Here is a 17,662-nt window from a genome sequence, read left to right on the forward strand (position 1 = left end):
TGTACTCCTTTCCCTATTTGGAACCAGTCTGTTGTTCCATGTCCAGTTCTAACTGTTGCTTCCTGACCTGCATACAGATTTCTCAAGAGGCAGGTCAGGTGCTCTGGTATTCCCATCTCTTTCAGAATTTTCCACAGTTTATTGTGATCCACACAAAGGCTTTGGCATAATCAATAAAGCATAAATAGATATTTTTCTGGAACTCTCTTGCTTTTTCCATGATCCAGCGGATGTTGGCAACTTGATCTCTGGTGCCTCTGCCTTTTCTAAAACCAGCTTGAACATCAGGAAATTCACGGTTCACATATTGCTGAAGCCTGGCTTGGAGAATTTTGAGCATTACTTTACTAGCGTGTGAGATGAGTGCAATTGTGCGGTAGTTTGAGCATTCTTTGGCATTGCCTTTCTTTGGGATTGGAATGAAAACTGACCTTTTCCAGTCCTGTGGCCACTGCCGAGTTTTCCAAATTTGCTGGCATATTGAGTGCAGCACTTTCACAGCATCATCTTTCAGCATTTGGAATAGCTCAACTGGAATTCCATCACCTCCACTAGCTTTGTTCATAGTGATGCTTTCTAAGGCCCACTTGACTTCACATTCCAGGATGTCTGGCTCTAGGTCAGTGATCACACCATCGTGATTATCTGGGTCGTGAAGATCTTTTTTGTACAGTTCTTCTGTGTATTCTTGCCATCTCTTCTTACTATCTTCTGCTTCTGTTAGGTCCATACCATTTCTGTCCTTTATCGAGCCCATCTTTGCATGAAATGTTCCTTTGGTATCTCTGATTTTCTTGAAGAGATCTCTAGTCTTTCCCATTCTGTTGTTTTCCTCTATTTCTTTGCACTGATCGCTGAAGAAGGCTTTCTTATCTCTCCTTGCTATTCTTTGGAACTCTGTATTCAGATGTTTATATCCTTCCTTTTCTCCTTTGCTTTTCGCTTCTCTTCTTTTCACAGCTATTTGTAAGGCCTCCCCAGACAGCCATTTTGCTTTTTTGCATTTCTTTTCCATGGGGATGGTCTTGATCCCTGTCTCCTGTACAATGTCACGAACCTCATTCCATAGTTCATCAGGCACTCTATCTATCAGATCTAGGCCCTTAAATCTATTTCTCACCTCCACTGTATAATCATAAGGGATTTGGTTTAGGTCATATCTGAATGGTCTAGTGGTTTTCCCTACTTTCTTCAATTCAAGTCTGAATTTGGCAATAAGGAGTTCATGGTTGGAGCCACAGTCAGTTCCTGGTCTTGTTTTTGCTGACTGTATAGAGCTTCTCCATCTTTGGCTGCAAAGACTATAATCAATCTGATTTCGGTGTTGTCCATCTGGTGATGTCCATGTGTAGAGTCTTCTCTTGTGTTGTTGGAAGAGGGTGTTTGCTATGACCAGTGCATTTTCTTGGCAAAACTCTATTAGTCTTTGCCCTGCTTCATTCCGTATTCCAAGGCCAAATCTGCCTGTTACTCCAGGTGTTTCTTGAATTCCTACTTTTGCATTTCAGTCCCCTATAATGAAAAGGACATCTTTTTTGGGTGTTAGTTCTAAAAGGTCTTGTAGGTCTTCATAGAACCGTTCAACTTCAGCTTCTTCAGCATTACTGGTTGGGGCATAGACTTGGATTACTGTGATACTGAATGGTTTGCCTTGGAAACGAACAGAGATCATTCTGTCGTTTTTGAGATTACATCCAAGTACTGCATTTCGAACTCTTTTGTTGACCATGATGGCCACTCCATTTCTTCTGAGGGATTCCTGCCCGCAGTAGTAGATATAATGGTCCGTATGGTAGTGCTCGCAATAATATCAGAGATCTTTTTTTTTTTTGCGTCCAACTTGTTAGTCACTTTAACTTTTGTCTCCTTAATCCAAGAGTCATTTAAATCTCTTTTTTTGGAAGTCATCTGTTTTATCTTCTGCACTTTTTCCTACTGGGTTGTCTTTTCTTTCATCAGCCTGCAAGAGCGCTTATAACCTTGCTGGGTACAGATATACATCCTTTCTCTTACATATATCTCCCAATGTGACATTTATTTATTTTTGGCCACACTATGCAGTACATGAAACTTCCCCAACCAGAGATTAAACCTGTACTTCTGCAGTGGAAGCACAGAGTCTCAGTCACTGGACCGCCACGGAAGTCCCAAAGGTCACAACTTTGTCTAACCACCCTCCTCCCTGCATCCTGAGTAATACATGGCACTTAACAGGTACCAAATGTGATACAAAGTGCTATACTTTCCTTGGCAGGGATTTCTGGATCTTGTTCCTATTCTACTCGAATTTTACATTTTCAGTATTATTAAATCTGTACTTTTATGGAAAGTTGTTTTAAATGTTTTTTGGAAACAGGCATTTTATCAATGAAATGCAATTACAGCCAGACCACTTCATAGAGATCAGCTCTTCAATCCTGCCACTGATTTCTCTAACCTTCGGCTTCTCACTGTCTGTGTGCCAACTTCCTTCCGATGGAACAGCAGCTTTTAGGCCAGCGAAAGTTTATGCCATCAGTTCCAATCTAAAAATGTGTCTCTCTGGACAAATATTCTTTCCTTAGGCTTGAAATATCTTCCTTCTGTGCCACAGCAAGCTCTGTGTCCTAGTGACACCCCCTTGAGGCTCCAGATAATTCCAATTAGTGCTTAGCTGAAGAATTTTCAGAACTTATCTGCATAATTCTAATTAGTAACATTAAAAAAAAAAAAAGATCTTAAATGCTAATTCTCATATGCCACTAATTCTAAGGTCCTCAAATATACAAGCAGCCATTCTGAAAAGTGACAGCTTCTGATGCCTGCTGTAATCTATATACTGCCTACTCTGTATTCTCAGCAGCAAACTCCACACATACTGCTGCAATCAGCAACAAAATTACACAGAACTTTTACATACCTTACCTCACCTCACCCTCATAAAAAGACAAAAAAAGGGTGAATTATCTATTCAAGGGCTTCTGAGCACTTGAAGTATGGCCAACACAATTAGAAACTCAAGTTTAAAATTTTAATTCATTTAAATTAATAAAAATTTAAATAGTCACACTTGAGTGGCTACTGTATTGGGTAGCACAAATATGGAGATACGGAGGGCTAACTGTACTAACTGAAATTACTTCATATCATTCTGAAAGATAAAATCCTGTATTTTAAAACAGGGTAAGAAGAAAGTACAGTGTAGTGGAAGTAGCTGAAATATGATCTGCAAGCTGCAAAAACTAAATAAATCTCAAGAGTTTCAGGGTTCCATTCTTAACATTCTATCTAGTGGCTACTTAATCCTTTTTTTTGCTTTATCTGGATTTTAAAAAACACCTTGACTGATGGCAAAAGGAATATTTTTATGCACTATTCACCTATGAATAGTATCTCACCTGTGAATATGGCAGCTACTGAGGCATGTCATAGAATGGACATGCCCATCCAAGCCAACTTAGATGAGCCTGAATGGTAACTCAATGAGTCTCTGCACTTTTCATGTATAAAGGCTTCTAGTCTCCCATGATATGTTCAGTGGCAGGGGCCAGAAATAAAACTGCATTTAAATATGATCCCCAAACTTGTAACAAAGTGGCATGAACACAAAAAAGTACACACAATAGAAAAAAATTCAGTGTTAATAATAGTTGACTTTAAGCACTAAGATTGCAGATAATTTTATTTTCTTTTTCTCTTGTTTATATTTTTATATTTTTCTACATGAACATGTGTTACTGCTATAATCAAAACAAATTTCCTTAAGATCTTCAACTTTTTAAAATTTCAATTTTCTGTGGGAGAGGGAGAGGGTGGGGAGATTTGGGAGAATGGCATTGAAACATGTATAATATCATGTATGAAATGAGTCGCCAGTCCAGGTTCGATGCACGATACTGGATGCTTGGGGCTGGTGCACTGGGACGACCCAGAGGGAGGGTATGGGGAGGGAGGAGGGTTCAGGATGGGGAATACAGGTATACCTGTGGCGGATTCATTTCAATATTTGGCAAAACTAATACAATATTGTAAAGTTTAAAAATAAAATAAAATTTTAAACAATAATAAAATTTAAAAATAAATAAATAAAATTTCAATTTATTAAGCTGTTCTTATCTCAAATGTAGCTCTCACTTCACTGGTTCCTATGTATGAGTGAGTGGTCTAGGAGAACAATTCCTTCTGTTTCACAAAGAGCTACACTAAACCAACCTTTAAACTAAAAAGACTGCTTAAACCTTAGCAACCCCTGCTTCATCAGCAAAGCCTCTTAGTTGATAATCAACCATAGGTTCAGAAAGAAAAGACATTACAAACCTTTCGGTGAAGGAAAACTGTTCTCTGTTCCTTTGCCAACAGGGGTAGCTGGCAAAGAAAGTGATGCTTGGACAGCAGAATCCATCTTTTCGCAGTCCAGCGTTGGAGAACTAGGAGCTGATTTTCTAGTTACTTCCTGTTGTCTTTCCCGAACAGCTAGTTCTTGCCTTAAATCTGTAAAATGTTGCAAAGGTAGCAATATTCACTAGAGGGAGCAAATACATCAAGGAAAGTTACATCTGAGATGCCATCAAGACATTCTTCCTAAATTACTTCTCAAAAATGATTTTCATATTTAATAATTTTTACTTCCAAGGGAATAAAAATGACAACCCTATTGTCTAAATGGTCATTTAGAATTTTAAAATTCTATAACAATTATTCTGCCTTTATGCAAAAATAAGGCAGAGTCTGAAGCAGAACTCACAGTGAACAGATACAACACAAATATAAATATTCTTTACCAACTTATTTGCATTTATTTTGAAATGATGTAGTTTGGGGATTATTACAAGATCAATGAAGAGCAATTTTGTCATTTTTAATGGGTTGACATTCTTTTACTCATTTTCCTATGAAATATTTTGTTTTAGAAAGGAAGTAGTCAAAATAGTTGCAAACTGCTTTCTGGTTTTCAAATATTGAATTTTTAACCCAAAATTAATGTTCTCTTTTCCTGTAATGCAACTGACCAATATCAAGAATACTTGCTAACTGTATGATTCCACATATATAAGGCATCTAAAATGTAGCAGTTCTCCCTTATCTGAGGAGGGTATGTTCCAAGACCCCCAGCGGATAATGCACTGAACGAGACAGCAAAAAACATCACCCTGTTACTCAGAACGGTGCACAATTTAAAAGTTAGGAATCGCTTATTTCTGGAATTTTCCACTTAATATTTGCAGACTGCAGCTGACCATGGGTTACTGAAACCGTGGAAAGCAAAACCACAGATAAGGGGGGACTACTGTAGTCACACATAACAACAGAAAGTAGAACTGCGGTTGTCAGGGCTCGGGAAGGGAGAAATGGGGATTTGTTGTCCAATAGGCAAAGAGTTTCAATACTACAAGACGAAAAAACTCTAGAGCTCTACAAAACAATGTGAATATAGTTAACATTACTGACTTGTACCCTTAAAAATCATTAAGATGATAAATTTTATGTTACTTTTAACCATAATTGTAAATTTTAGAATAAAGTTATTATTTTATACATTATATAAATTATGAGAAGTTCTTCAAATGAATAAAGCTCCCCCCCCCCCAAAAAAAGGAAGTCATTAAAAAAATTTTTGTTGGCTGCACAGTTTGTGGGATCTTAGTTCCCTGACCTGGGATTAAACCTAGGCCCCTAGCAGTGAGACCTGAGTCCTAACCACTGGACTGCCAGAGAATTCCTGAAAAAAGAATTTTTAAAAGACCCAATAAACAGATAAAAAGTTTTCACAAGTACCAACCAAAAAACTACAAATTAAAAGCAAGGTGATATTAGACAAGAAGTTTGAGATGGACATGTACACACTGCTATATTTAAAAAGGATAATCAACAATAACCTACTGTAGAGTACATGGAACTTCGCTCAGTGTTATGTGGCAGCCTGGATGGGAGGCGGGTTTGGGGGAAAATGGATATATGTATTGTACGGCTGAGTCCCTTTGCTGTTCATCTGAAACTATCCCATTGTTATTTAGCTAAACCTCAGTCCAAAATAAAAAGTTTAAAACAATAAGTAAAATTTTAAAAACTTTAAAAAAACAAACCAAACAGTGTGATATTGGGAATTCCCTGGTAGTCCAGTTGTTAGGACTCCTCACTTTCACCATCAAGGGCTGGGGTTCAATCCCTGGCTGGGGAACTAAGACCACACAACCAAAAATTTTTTTTAATTTCATTCCATTTTCCCAGCCAGTAATCATGTGGGAAATATTTGGACAAGTCTAATGCTAAAAAAATAAATAAATAAATAAATAAAAACAATATAATATCAATTTTCAAACGGATTTTTAAATAATTTTTAAATTTATTTTTATTATTCACAATACTAGTAAAGTGTGAGGACGACTGAGAGGACTCTCAATCACTACCAAAGTAAAGGTACCAATTTATCTAAAAAGTAATTTAGGAGCATGTGTTACAACCATTAAAGACACTTATATTCTTTGCTATTTCTAAGAATCTAGTCTAAGAAAATCAAAGATACCCCCAAATATTATGTACAAGGACTCTATTTACAGCACTATGTATAGCAAAAATGTAACTTCCAATAACAAAGGACCTATTAAGGAGTAAAAAAAAAAAAAAAAACATGGTTCAATTATATAAAGGAAAAAAACAAACAGGTATGCTTATGTATAGCTATAGGAAGACTGGAAAGACACCAAACTCTTGGTGAATTCTCTCAAGATAAAGAGATTAACAGTGACTTTCAGTTTCTTCTTTATAATGCATAAAAGAAAAAAAGAGGGAGGGAAGGAAAATTTTTAAAGAAAAGTATATATTCACTCTATGTATTATACACATGTATACTGCAATATACACCGAAGAATTGATGCTTTTGAACTGTGGTGTTAGAGAAGACTCTTGAGAGTCCTATGGACAGCAAGGAGATTCAACCAGTCCATCCTAAAGGAAATCAGTCCTGAATATTCACTGGAATGTTAGCTCCAATACTTTGGCCACCTGATGCAAAGAACTGACTCACTGGAAAAGACCCTGATGCTGGGAAAGACTGAAGGCAGGAGAAGGGGACGACAGAGGATGAGAAGGTTAGATGGCATCACCGACTCAATGGACATGAGTTTGAGTAAGCTACAGGAGTTGGTGATGGACAGGGACGCCTGGAGTGCTGCAATCCATGGCGCTGCGAGGAGGTGGATACGACTGAGCTGAACTGATACTGCAATATGCATACATATATAATGCTATTACGTGCCTAACACAAAATTATTTAGGTACAAGAAAAAGGAAAAAATCCAAATAAACCAAGCAGTATCTGCACAGTGGTGATGATTAAGACTTTGGGAAACAGACCAGGTCTGAATCCCAACTGACAAGCTAGAAGACCTTGGACAAAACCCAAAGTTACTGTGCCTTGGTTTTCTAACCTATAAAATGGGTATAATAATACCTACCTCCTAGAGTTGATGATACAGCTATTAAGTTAACAGACTAAAAGTATGTGGCACAGTGTCTGACCAAAGCATACAAATGAACAGCTTTAAAAAGTTGATCCTGAAGCAAGCTTAGCACTCTGGCTTAGGGACAGTAAGTAATAAATATTTTTTAAGTTATAAATTTTACCTCTTGCTTCATCCTTTAACCTCTGCACAGAGACCAACAAAGATTCCTTTTCATCAAGTTCACTTTCTAAAAATGCATTTCGTTCAATGGCTTGATTTAGCCTTTGTTCAAAGTCTTCCAGTGAAACTATTGTTGCCCTAAAAAAAAAAAATTAGAGTCTAAGAATTAAACAAATAATGTGCAACTAGCTACTACAAAAGGAAACAGTTTATCTCATGCTACTTCCTGACCTAGAAAGCCTGGCCCAGCTGAAAGAAAATGATCTCACCCCTTCTGATCTCTGGTGCATTTACTGTCTCTATTATCATTTGGCCATTCAATCTATTCTTTTCTTTTATATTCCTATCTAAATTCCTTCAAGTTTCTTAAAGACAGGCTACTTATTATACAAGTTATATCTCCCCACTGGATTTTAAACATGTTTCAATGAAGTTTACACATTTTCAGGAAGAAAACTGTTCAGTGGTTTCAGAGTATATAAGAATGTGTAAAAATGTACTAAGAATTTGTTTAAAACACAGTCTCAGGTCCCCATCCACATACTTTCTTCCTATCAACCCTTTTCTTCTTCCTGCATTTCTCATTTATTCAGCAAACACTGACAGGTACCTACTATGTGCCCTCTATCCACTATGTGCTATCTGCTACAGAATTAAAATTTCCTAACCTCAAGTTAGAACTCTCAATGCCATGTCCAATTTTCCCAAGTCCTGTCAACTGTCTCTCAGCTCCAATGTTTTGCCCCAGGCTTAATTCTTCACCCATTCCTGATGGCTCAGACAATAAAGAATTTGCCTGTAATGCAGAAGACCCAGGTTCGATCCCTGGGTTGGGAAGATCCCTGGAGAAGGGAACGGCTACCCACTCTGGTATTCTTGCCTGGAGAATTCCATGGACAGAGGAGCCTGGTGGGCAATAGTCCATGGGGTCGCAGAGTCAGACACAACTGAGCTACTAACAAACCAAAACATCATCTAGGTTACTTCAAAATGGTCTTCACATCTTCTCCTCCCTACTTCTAATTTCTCAAATCTTTCAAATCACAATCTGATAACACTCCTTTGTTTAAAAAACTATGAGTGCCCCTTTGCTTACAGAATGACTTTCAAACATAGCCAAGCACAAGGTTCTCTGCAACCTGGCCCCAAACACCTTCCAGTCTTATCTTGTTCAGCCAAACTGTCTTTAAGCACTTCAGCTGAAGTAAAATATTAACACCTCATGCCCTCTTCCTGCCCCTCTGCCTTCGAATCTCTCTCTTCATCAGTTAACATCTACTCCTTGCAGACCCAGCTTCCCCAGTTACTAAGGGTAGTTGAGCGGCTCCCTTCTCTATTCCCTGGAGCAGCTTGTACATTCTTTGTATTAATACCAGTGCTATCACATGGACTGTCCATATCTATCATACCCAAGGGCAATGGCAAGCTTATCTTTGTATCCTCAACTCTAGCATCATGCCAAGCATTTCAGAGTTACTCAAATATTAAGGAAAGAAATCTCAGGCAATGACTGTAAAGTAATACAAATTACATTTGGGATGGTTAAGAAATAATGATAGATATATGAAATCTTGGCAAAGTAATGGCAAGTTCCTACATGCTGTTCAGCAAAATCATAATAGAAGCATTATTTCAAGAAAATTCATTGATAAGTATTAAAACAGAAGAGAAAAGGAGTGAAAACTTAAAGACAGATCAGTTAGGAAGTAACTGCAGGATTCAGGTATACAACATGAGGACCTTCAAAAAGTGTCGCAGTATTGAGAACACAGAGGGAAGACGGAGGAATGAATGAGACCTTTTAAAGAAAAACCAACAGGATCCACAATGGTACATGAAAGAAGGAAAAAGGGAAAGAAAAGCCTGGAAGGGCATTATCTAGGGAGATAAGGATCTGGGGCAAATTTCAATGTGAGGACTTAACAGGTGACTTCAAATACCAAAAGGAATTGTTCTGGGACTAAGATTTAGGTAACTGGTTAAATCTAAAATGACTTTTTAATCACAGATTGCCAACTTTGGTTATTCTAACAACATGCACATCATTCACTTACCTTTTTGCTCGCTCCAGGTCATCATTGGCCTGTTCCAGCTCTCTTACATACTTATGTAACTGCTCCTTAATGGCCCGAGTCTGACTTAAATCATCTTCTAATACTGAGACCTGCTTGTAGCTCTGTGCATATTGATGTTCTAGCTTCTCCTGAAGGAGTGGGTATATAGGAAGGAAAGAACGCATCATTAGCATATAGTTTTCTTTAATGAAGGAAGTAACCCAAATAAGAGGCAGGCTGTGGAAGGATCCAAAAAAATTCACCCACAATCTGATAGTACTCTTTTCTCCTTTTTAAAATGTTAAAATGACACATTCATTTCCAGTGCTTTAATTCATATAATATTAGTCAATCACTTCTCTTAAAGAAATCTAAAAATGATCTCTCTGAAAAGAGGTAAAATAGTAAAATTGTTGCCTTAAAAACCTCTGGGTTCTCAGGCTGAATGCAGCCCAGGGTAAACACAAAGCAGGTGAGTGACAGAGTTCAAATTTCTTACACCTTGCCTGCCCAACCTCACCTTCTCTAAACCTACCCCTGCCCAGACACAGGAACACCCCAAACATTTGGCTTAGGCATGTGATGAACAACAGCAAGAGAGGTTAACCTTTCTACTCCTGAAAATTTCTTGTTAGAAGGGAATTTTTAAAAATTAAACTCCAAAACTAAAGTGACCATAAACCATAATGAAATAAAAGTATGTGTCATACAAAGATAATTTTAAAGTACTACAGAATGAGGCACTCTATCATAACAAATAATCAGGCAGCCTTTTTTTTCCAGGCAGCTTTTGAAAATTATAGAACTACAACATAATATTATAGAGCTAGGAACATTATAGCTAAAAAAATTGACAACTACAGAGTTTTGAAGTGAATTTCTGAATTCTAAAACACCTCTCCCTTGGTTCCATGAAAACAGTTTATGTCAAAAATTCACTTTAGGCCTTTTTACATTTTTATGTTGCCTGCTGCTCTTAAGCTCTACCTGTAAGAATGTATTTCTCACTTTAACAAAACCCAGCCAAAGAGACACCAGCTTATACTGCCACAATTACCTTCAATGCTTCTACTTCATACTTCAGTCTTTGGTTATCAGCTTGCAAGTCTCTATTTCTCTGTTCAGCCTGTACTAATTGTGCCTCCAACTCTGCCTCTAATTCTCTGCTTCCTTCCTGGAATTCAACTAGCTCATCCCGAGCTTCCTGGAAGCTAATCAGAAACAAAGTGGGAAAGATCAGTTATAGCAGAAACCGTAAGGATCATCCTGAAGATGATTATATATAATTCAAAAATTTTCACCTGAGTGTTATGCTACCATAAAATATACTAAACAATAAAGGCAATCTATTTTGCATCTCTTACTCTATATATTCAGGGTTTAATGAAGTAAGTTATAAGCCGTAGAAGGATTCACGTTTTATACACTCACCCCTTTCTTATTTAACATATCAACAAAGAAGCACATATGACTATCCACAAATCAGTTTTAACATTTAGATGTGTTTTTTCCAATATAATTGGTTTCCTCTGTAATTCTATTTAATTTTACGCATTAAAAATGTTATTCTGAGAAGGGTTCCGTAGATTTTCCCAGCCTGAGAAGGTATCTATGACACAAAAAAAGGACTATCAAGTCTTGCCATAGACACACCTTCCATATAACTAGCATGATACAATAACTGGCTTCAGCAATAATGAAATAGCAATAAAAGGTTTAATAAGTCTTAGTAAACTGCTAACCAAAGTAGGAAGATATATATATACTTTAAAAAGATTTCATTTTAAAAAGAAATTTCAGTTTTACTACTTAAAAGGCTACCTAAAAGTTCTCTCAAGTAACTGAAATAATTGAGATTTTCTAAAATACTCCGTATACCCCGAAGCTCTTGTCCCTCCCTCAAAGCTTTGTTGGCTCCAGACACTGATAACACCTGCCCAAAGAGAGTCTGCCCTATGGAGTCCCAGAGAGCTTATTAGAATCTCCAAAAGACCAAAAAGATGAGACAGAATCAGTGCACACCCAGCAAGCCAAAGATAGCCAAGAGCAATAATAAGCTTTCTAAAAGGAGGTAAGCTACCAGAAGAAATCATAAATGACACTGTCTTCTTACTATTTTAATAATTCAAGTAATGTAAGCTTTTATGGCACTTTATCTTAAATACAAACAATGTTATTTTGTTATGACTATTTCTAGAATCCCAATCCTATACTGGAAACTCTAAATTTAGCTTTGTTAAAACAAACAAAAGAAAAAAGAGCAAAAAGTTAGAGATTATGTATTCCAAAGCCCTCTTCTATTTCTAGGATGCTTTCTGGCATTACCTTTGTTTATACTTCAAGGAAAGTTCCTTCCAATAAGCAGTTTCCTCCTTTAAACTTGAAAAATCTGGTATATCTTCACCATCCATGATCAAGAAAGCCTGAGAAATGTTAAAGAGGAAAATAAATTGAGAACATAGGAATCTTAGTAAAAGGATAAAGCCTGGGACAACACTCAATCCGCAGCATTGTGGAGGGAGTCAAACATGAAAGACTCTGAGGGGTTAACACTCTACTACAATAAACTCAGTCACATAAATCACTTGGCTGCCCCACTTGCAGGGACCACCAACATCATGGACAGGCTCAGGAGAGGAGATGAACAAGGTCACAGAAGCCAGGTGAAGCACTTTTGGTGACAGCACTAGGTTTTGGGGTTGGCCCCACAGATCTGCCTGCAGCTGGTTTACTGCTAACTGATCTTCTGGGAATCAGGTGACAGAAAACAAGTTTATTATCAGAGCTGCTATTACCTGCATATCCTTCTCTGTTGTATTGATACAACTGCTTCAAACACCTGCTTGAAACATTTTATGCCAGGTGACCTTGCCAGGAGATCAAGCACATTCCCAATAATTTAAATCACTACATTTCTAAAAGTCCCAAGCTTCCTCCATTAAAGTCCACTAATCCTCAAATTTCAATATTGTTTCATCTCGGTTCTTCTTCCAACGCATTCAGAGTGGGTGAAAAAGTATTTGTTTAGTTATTAACCTTGCATTTGGACTGACTACCTAAAATTCCCAATTGATTGTCAGGCCCAATAGAATACCACAGACGCTGGGCTTGTCCCAGATTCACGCCGAAGTGATTCAGTCTTACTTCCTCTACTTTATATTCCAGCAATACTGTTCAAAACTGTCCTAATGCACCATTCTGCTTCGGTCTAGATATTTTTCCTACTTGGAATGGCTCTCCTTCCTTGTGCATTTGGAAAGCTATTTATCCTTTAAAAGCCAGCTGTCATCTTTTCCAGAAAGCATTTCCTGTCCTCACCAATACAGCACCAAAATCTCCCAGCATCTTGGATACCTCTATGCATAAGATTACATGAATACACTTAACACATAGTAATACACTTGCTTACAACTCTGTGTCCCCTGTTAGGCTGGTATTATTCTTACTGATTTCAACTCCAGCACACTGCCTGTACTATAGCTGATACTCAATATTTATTAAATTAAACCAAAATTGATTCAACCTAATCCAAAATGGGTAGTGAGAATTCAAGGCCAGCTTTAAAAGTAAATTAATACAACTTGGGAGTTGTAGAGAATGTAGAATTCATCCAGCACAACCCACTACTCATCAATGTTTAGAAAAGACACAGACAAGAGTACATATACAACTTCAACTTGAGGAGGTATACAAAAGAAAAGAATGGCTTTTAATTGAATAAAATTAAAATATAACTATATACATTCAGTGTAATGCCTTTGCAGCCTAGGAAATGGCAACCCACTCCAGTGTTCTTGCCTGGAGAATCCCAGGGACGGGGGAGCCTGGTGGGCTGCCATCTATGGGGTCGCACAGAGTCGGACACGACTGAAGTGACTTAGCAGCAGCAGCAGCAGCAATTTTTTCAAACTGATTTTAGTTAAGTCTTTCCTGACCACATTGTCCATTACTACTTTTGGCATGTTGGTCAATATCCCAATTAACAAATAAAAGACCCTGATGCTGGGAAAGGTCTTGAGGGCAGGAGAAAGAGGCAACAGACAATGAGATGGTTGGACGGCATCACCGATTCAATGGACATGAGTTCGCGCAAACTCCGGGAGACGGTGAACGACAAGGAAGCCTGGCGTGCTGCAGTCCATGGGGTCGCAAAGAGTTTCTGTGAAGGCAGGACCTGTGTTTTACTTATAAATCCCTTCTGCATTACCAGAAACATGAAACACAGTAGAAATTTGATATCTGAATCTGACTTACAATCTTTTTAAATTATTCCCTCTTTGCTCCCAAAGTACTGCTTTCCTTTATTAATATTGAAATTTCTATTTCAGAAATGTGAGGGTAGTTTATTCCTACCTCACAACACACCACCATGTATTATACCAGGATTATAAAAACCTACCATTCTCAGCTAGACAAAATTATCAGTCTGAGGCATGCCAAGCCGCATTCACAGCCACTTATAAAGCTCCATATAAGCTCCACATCACAGAATAGGGAGCTGATGGAGCTTACTGGGGAGAGCCTTAGAGATACCCTGCACACTAGCTACCTAAAATAATCAGTGTCTAGCCCTTAATTCTTTCTTTTTTTAATCTTCGTTTGGGTCTTAATTGCAGCCTGCAGGATCTTCAATCTTAGTTGCAGCATGTGAGAGCCGGTTCCCAACCCAGGGATGGACATTTCTGGGCCCCCTGCACTGGGGATGCAGAGTGCAGAGTATTAGCCACTGGACCAACAGGGAAGTTCCCCAGCTCTAAATTCTTAAATATATATGGACAACCAAGAACCACCAAACAAATGAGAAAAGCCAGTAGCATAAGTAAGAAGATCCAAGGACCTATGGAACCTAGAGGAAACGTAATTCAGGAAAGGAGAGAACTACTTTTTTTCTCATAAAACACCTCAGGAGGGTTAGAGGAGTGTATAGACAGCTACAAAAGAAGAGAGAAAACCAAGAACTGGACGGCACAGGGTGCAAGAAACAGTGGCTCCAACCCAGGACTGCAAAGAAGAAACCACCCAAGATGAAGCCTAGTCCATTGCGCCCAGAGAGTCACTCAGCCCAGACATCTTCTTAGCTTTATGTTCACTTGACAGCCATCTCAGTCCCTTAAATATTTTTGTTGTCATGCTTTGGACTTTCTCCGGGTTACATATATGCCTTTCTGAAGGCGAGGAACTGATGCTACTTCGGCATATCAACATTTTATTCATGGGTAGGATACTTTAAAGTTTCCAGCACTCCCTCTGTTAGCATGCAGCATTTGATTCTGGTGACCATGTGGAAGTGTCCTTATGGAAGTCCCTAATGCATTGGAGAAGGAAATGGCAACCCACTCCAGTGTTCTTGCCTGGAGAATCCCAGGGATGGGGAAGCCTGGTGGGCTGCCATCTTTGGGGTCGCACAGAGTCAAACACGACCGAAGTGACTTAGCAGTAGCAGTAAGGACTACTAGATGCCTTCCTTGGCATCTAACACTTGAGTGTGTCAGTAGCTCAGTCGTATCTTGACTCTTTTCGACCCCATGAATTGGGGCCCTCCAGGCTCCTCCATCCATGGGATTTTCCAGGCAAGAATACTGGAGTGGGTTGCCATGCCCTTCTCCAAGGGATCGTCCCGACCCAGGGATCATCCTGACCCAGGAATCGAACCCAGATCTCCTGCATTGCAGGCAGACTCTTTACCATATGAGCCACCAGGGAAGCCCATCTAGTGTTTACTTGAACGTATTTGAATGTGGAGCCAACCCTTCTACAAATACGGTTAGAGTTGTTTTTATCTATAAATGTTATCATTCACATGCCCAGTTTCAGACTTTTCTGTATGAGGCTTTTAGCTGTTGACACATTTATACAGTATCAGAAGACCTACGGCAATTACTATTCTGAAGACTGTTAAGAATGGTTCCCTGAGCAATCTCACTGTTTACACCTGTGGGTAAACTATAAGGTATCCATTTGTTCCTGGTTTTCTGGTTCTCAAATAGGGCCATATTAATACAACTACCAAATTTTTCCATCAGTGTTCCCTGGCAACTCAGGTTTTAAATAGCCCTTCCTGTAAAATTTCTTGAGCATCTAGTTCTATTTCTCATACCCTCCTTGTCTAACTACTTAGCTCAAAGTCAAATGACTCTAGCAGAATTATTTTAGTGTGTTTTTATTTCACAAAGGCTTATGCTTTTTTTTTTTTTTGCTGAATCTTATGTGAACTGAATGTTGACTAAATTTTTTCTAATTAACAGGCTACTTTTAGAACTCGCTTATTGGTCCTTCTAACAATCTAGGCCAGAAGCCTTTTACTAAAGGACCAGCTTTTCCAGAAAAAGCCAATTAAAAACACTTAAGAGGGTAACAGGTGGTAGGAGTAGCTCAGTCTGGGCTCTTAACTGGACTTGCAGTTAGGAGACCAGACTCTGGAGCCAAACTGCCCAGATTTCAATCAGAGTCCTCTACTCAGGACCTTGAGCAAGTTACTTAACCACTCAGTGACCCATTCCCTCACCTGTAAAATGGGGATAATAATTAAAATAGGGTTGTAAAGAAGATTAAGGGAGTTAATATTTGCAAGTACTAAGTACAGAGTCTGGTACACAGTAAACACAGCATAAATTCATTAAATTATTCTTAAAAACTGGTCATTCAGTTGCAGGCCTGTGAAGTATAACCACAATGCTTCAGAATTTAAAACAAATGATTCCTTAAAATTAAACAAACCTCCAGAAGTTCTGTGCATATTTCAGTTACACCACCATTACTGAAAACATCTCTAAAATCTCTTTTGGAACAGCCATGAAGAGCCAGATTAAAAAATAAACAGAAAACCCTTTCTTTGTGGTCACATCTCATTTCTACTGCTTCCTAATTGGTATTACCCAGCTTTATCACTCTAATTTTATTCATCAGACTTATCTTTTCCAAAAATTGGGTTTTTCACAAATAAAAATTTGCCACCCCTGCAGACATTCAACAGGCCTTCTCAGGGTGTATAAAGACAATCTGTTCATTTTGCTTCAAGTTAGAGCAGGAAGATGTGTTGTTTGAAACTATGTAACTGGAGATATTAGGCCACAGAAAATTAGCCAATACAGAAAACTACACTGCTACCAAAAAAAAATGCTTTAATGACACATCTGTAATCTCCTGAAGCTGAAATGAAGGTAGATAACTACATACTCTTCCCCACTACCCAAATCTTCCCTCAATATCCTGTCTCACAGGGATGGAGTGTGAATCCCAAAATGATGACAACTTTTACATGGGGTGTACTGTGTGTGACCTTCAGATCCCTAGCAACTGTGCATAAAACTGCCTGTCTTAAATGTTATATTTACAAAGAAACTATTCTTTGCACAATGCTAAGAAAATCCATTTCATATGATATTGCCTCCTTGTTAATAGTTATAGAATCAACTAGTGAGACTGGAAGAGTTATTCTGGAACTTACCACAGATAACCAATACTTTTTTACCAAAATTCTTCTACTCTCAAAGGTGACAATTACAGAATTTTAAACTCTTAAGTCAGTCATAAATATGGTCCTCCTTTTGGTCCTGACTATCAAACTTCTTTTTCTACCTCATGAAGTGGTCAGAAACTTATGTCAGAAGCAATTTTAAGCTTCAGTGACCAAATTTATCCCAGCATGACTTAAGATGCAAATAAAAATAAGCTTTGGAGATGTCATGAAAGCAAGCTCTTAAGATTTTACTGAGGTTTCTACTTAAGTGTTCCTCATCCAATTTCAATTTAATTTAAAAAGCCAAAACAAAACTAAAAAACAAATGCTTCCTAAGATTTCTATCTGGGCCAGGTCAAATTGCAACTAGGACTAGCCAAAGGTTTTTTGTTGTTGTTGCTGTTCCTTCTGATCTTTTAAACTTTAATAAAGATTCAGAAGAGGTATCTTAGTTCCCCTTGATTCTCTTCAACACATGATCTAATGCTGCTTTACTTCACCAACTTCATGATTTAACAAAGCCAGTGCCCTATTTGATAAACCGATAA

At 38.1% G+C, this 17,662-nt stretch overlaps 1 protein-coding gene across 14 annotated transcripts in view; it reads right to left on the reverse strand.

The window, feature by feature from the left end:
• NDEL1 (nudE neurodevelopment protein 1 like 1) overlaps positions 1–17,662 on the reverse strand; it is a 76,960-nt gene that overhangs the window by 16,171 nt on the left and 43,127 nt on the right. For all 14 annotated transcript variants that reach the window (XM_086358992.1, XM_086358986.1, XM_086358985.1 and 11 more), the window contains 5 exons: positions 11,981–12,078; positions 10,713–10,866; positions 9,656–9,804; positions 7,603–7,739; positions 4,297–4,470 (listed from right to left, as the gene is read on the reverse strand). In XM_086358992.1, the coding sequence (XP_086215118.1) occupies positions 4,297–4,470; positions 7,603–7,739; positions 9,656–9,804; positions 10,713–10,866; positions 11,981–12,066 (700 nt within the window). In that variant the 5' untranslated portion in view covers positions 12,067–12,078. The remainder of the gene's footprint in view (positions 1–4,296; positions 4,471–7,602; positions 7,740–9,655; positions 9,805–10,712; positions 10,867–11,980; positions 12,079–17,662) is intronic.

Source organism: Bos grunniens, chromosome 19 (assembly GCF_055505025.1).
Source record: "Bos grunniens cultivar Pamir isolate PY7600 chromosome 19, Bosgru_T2T1.0, whole genome shotgun sequence".
In the NCBI taxonomy this organism is placed as follows: Eukaryota; Metazoa; Chordata; class Mammalia; order Artiodactyla; family Bovidae; genus Bos; species Bos grunniens.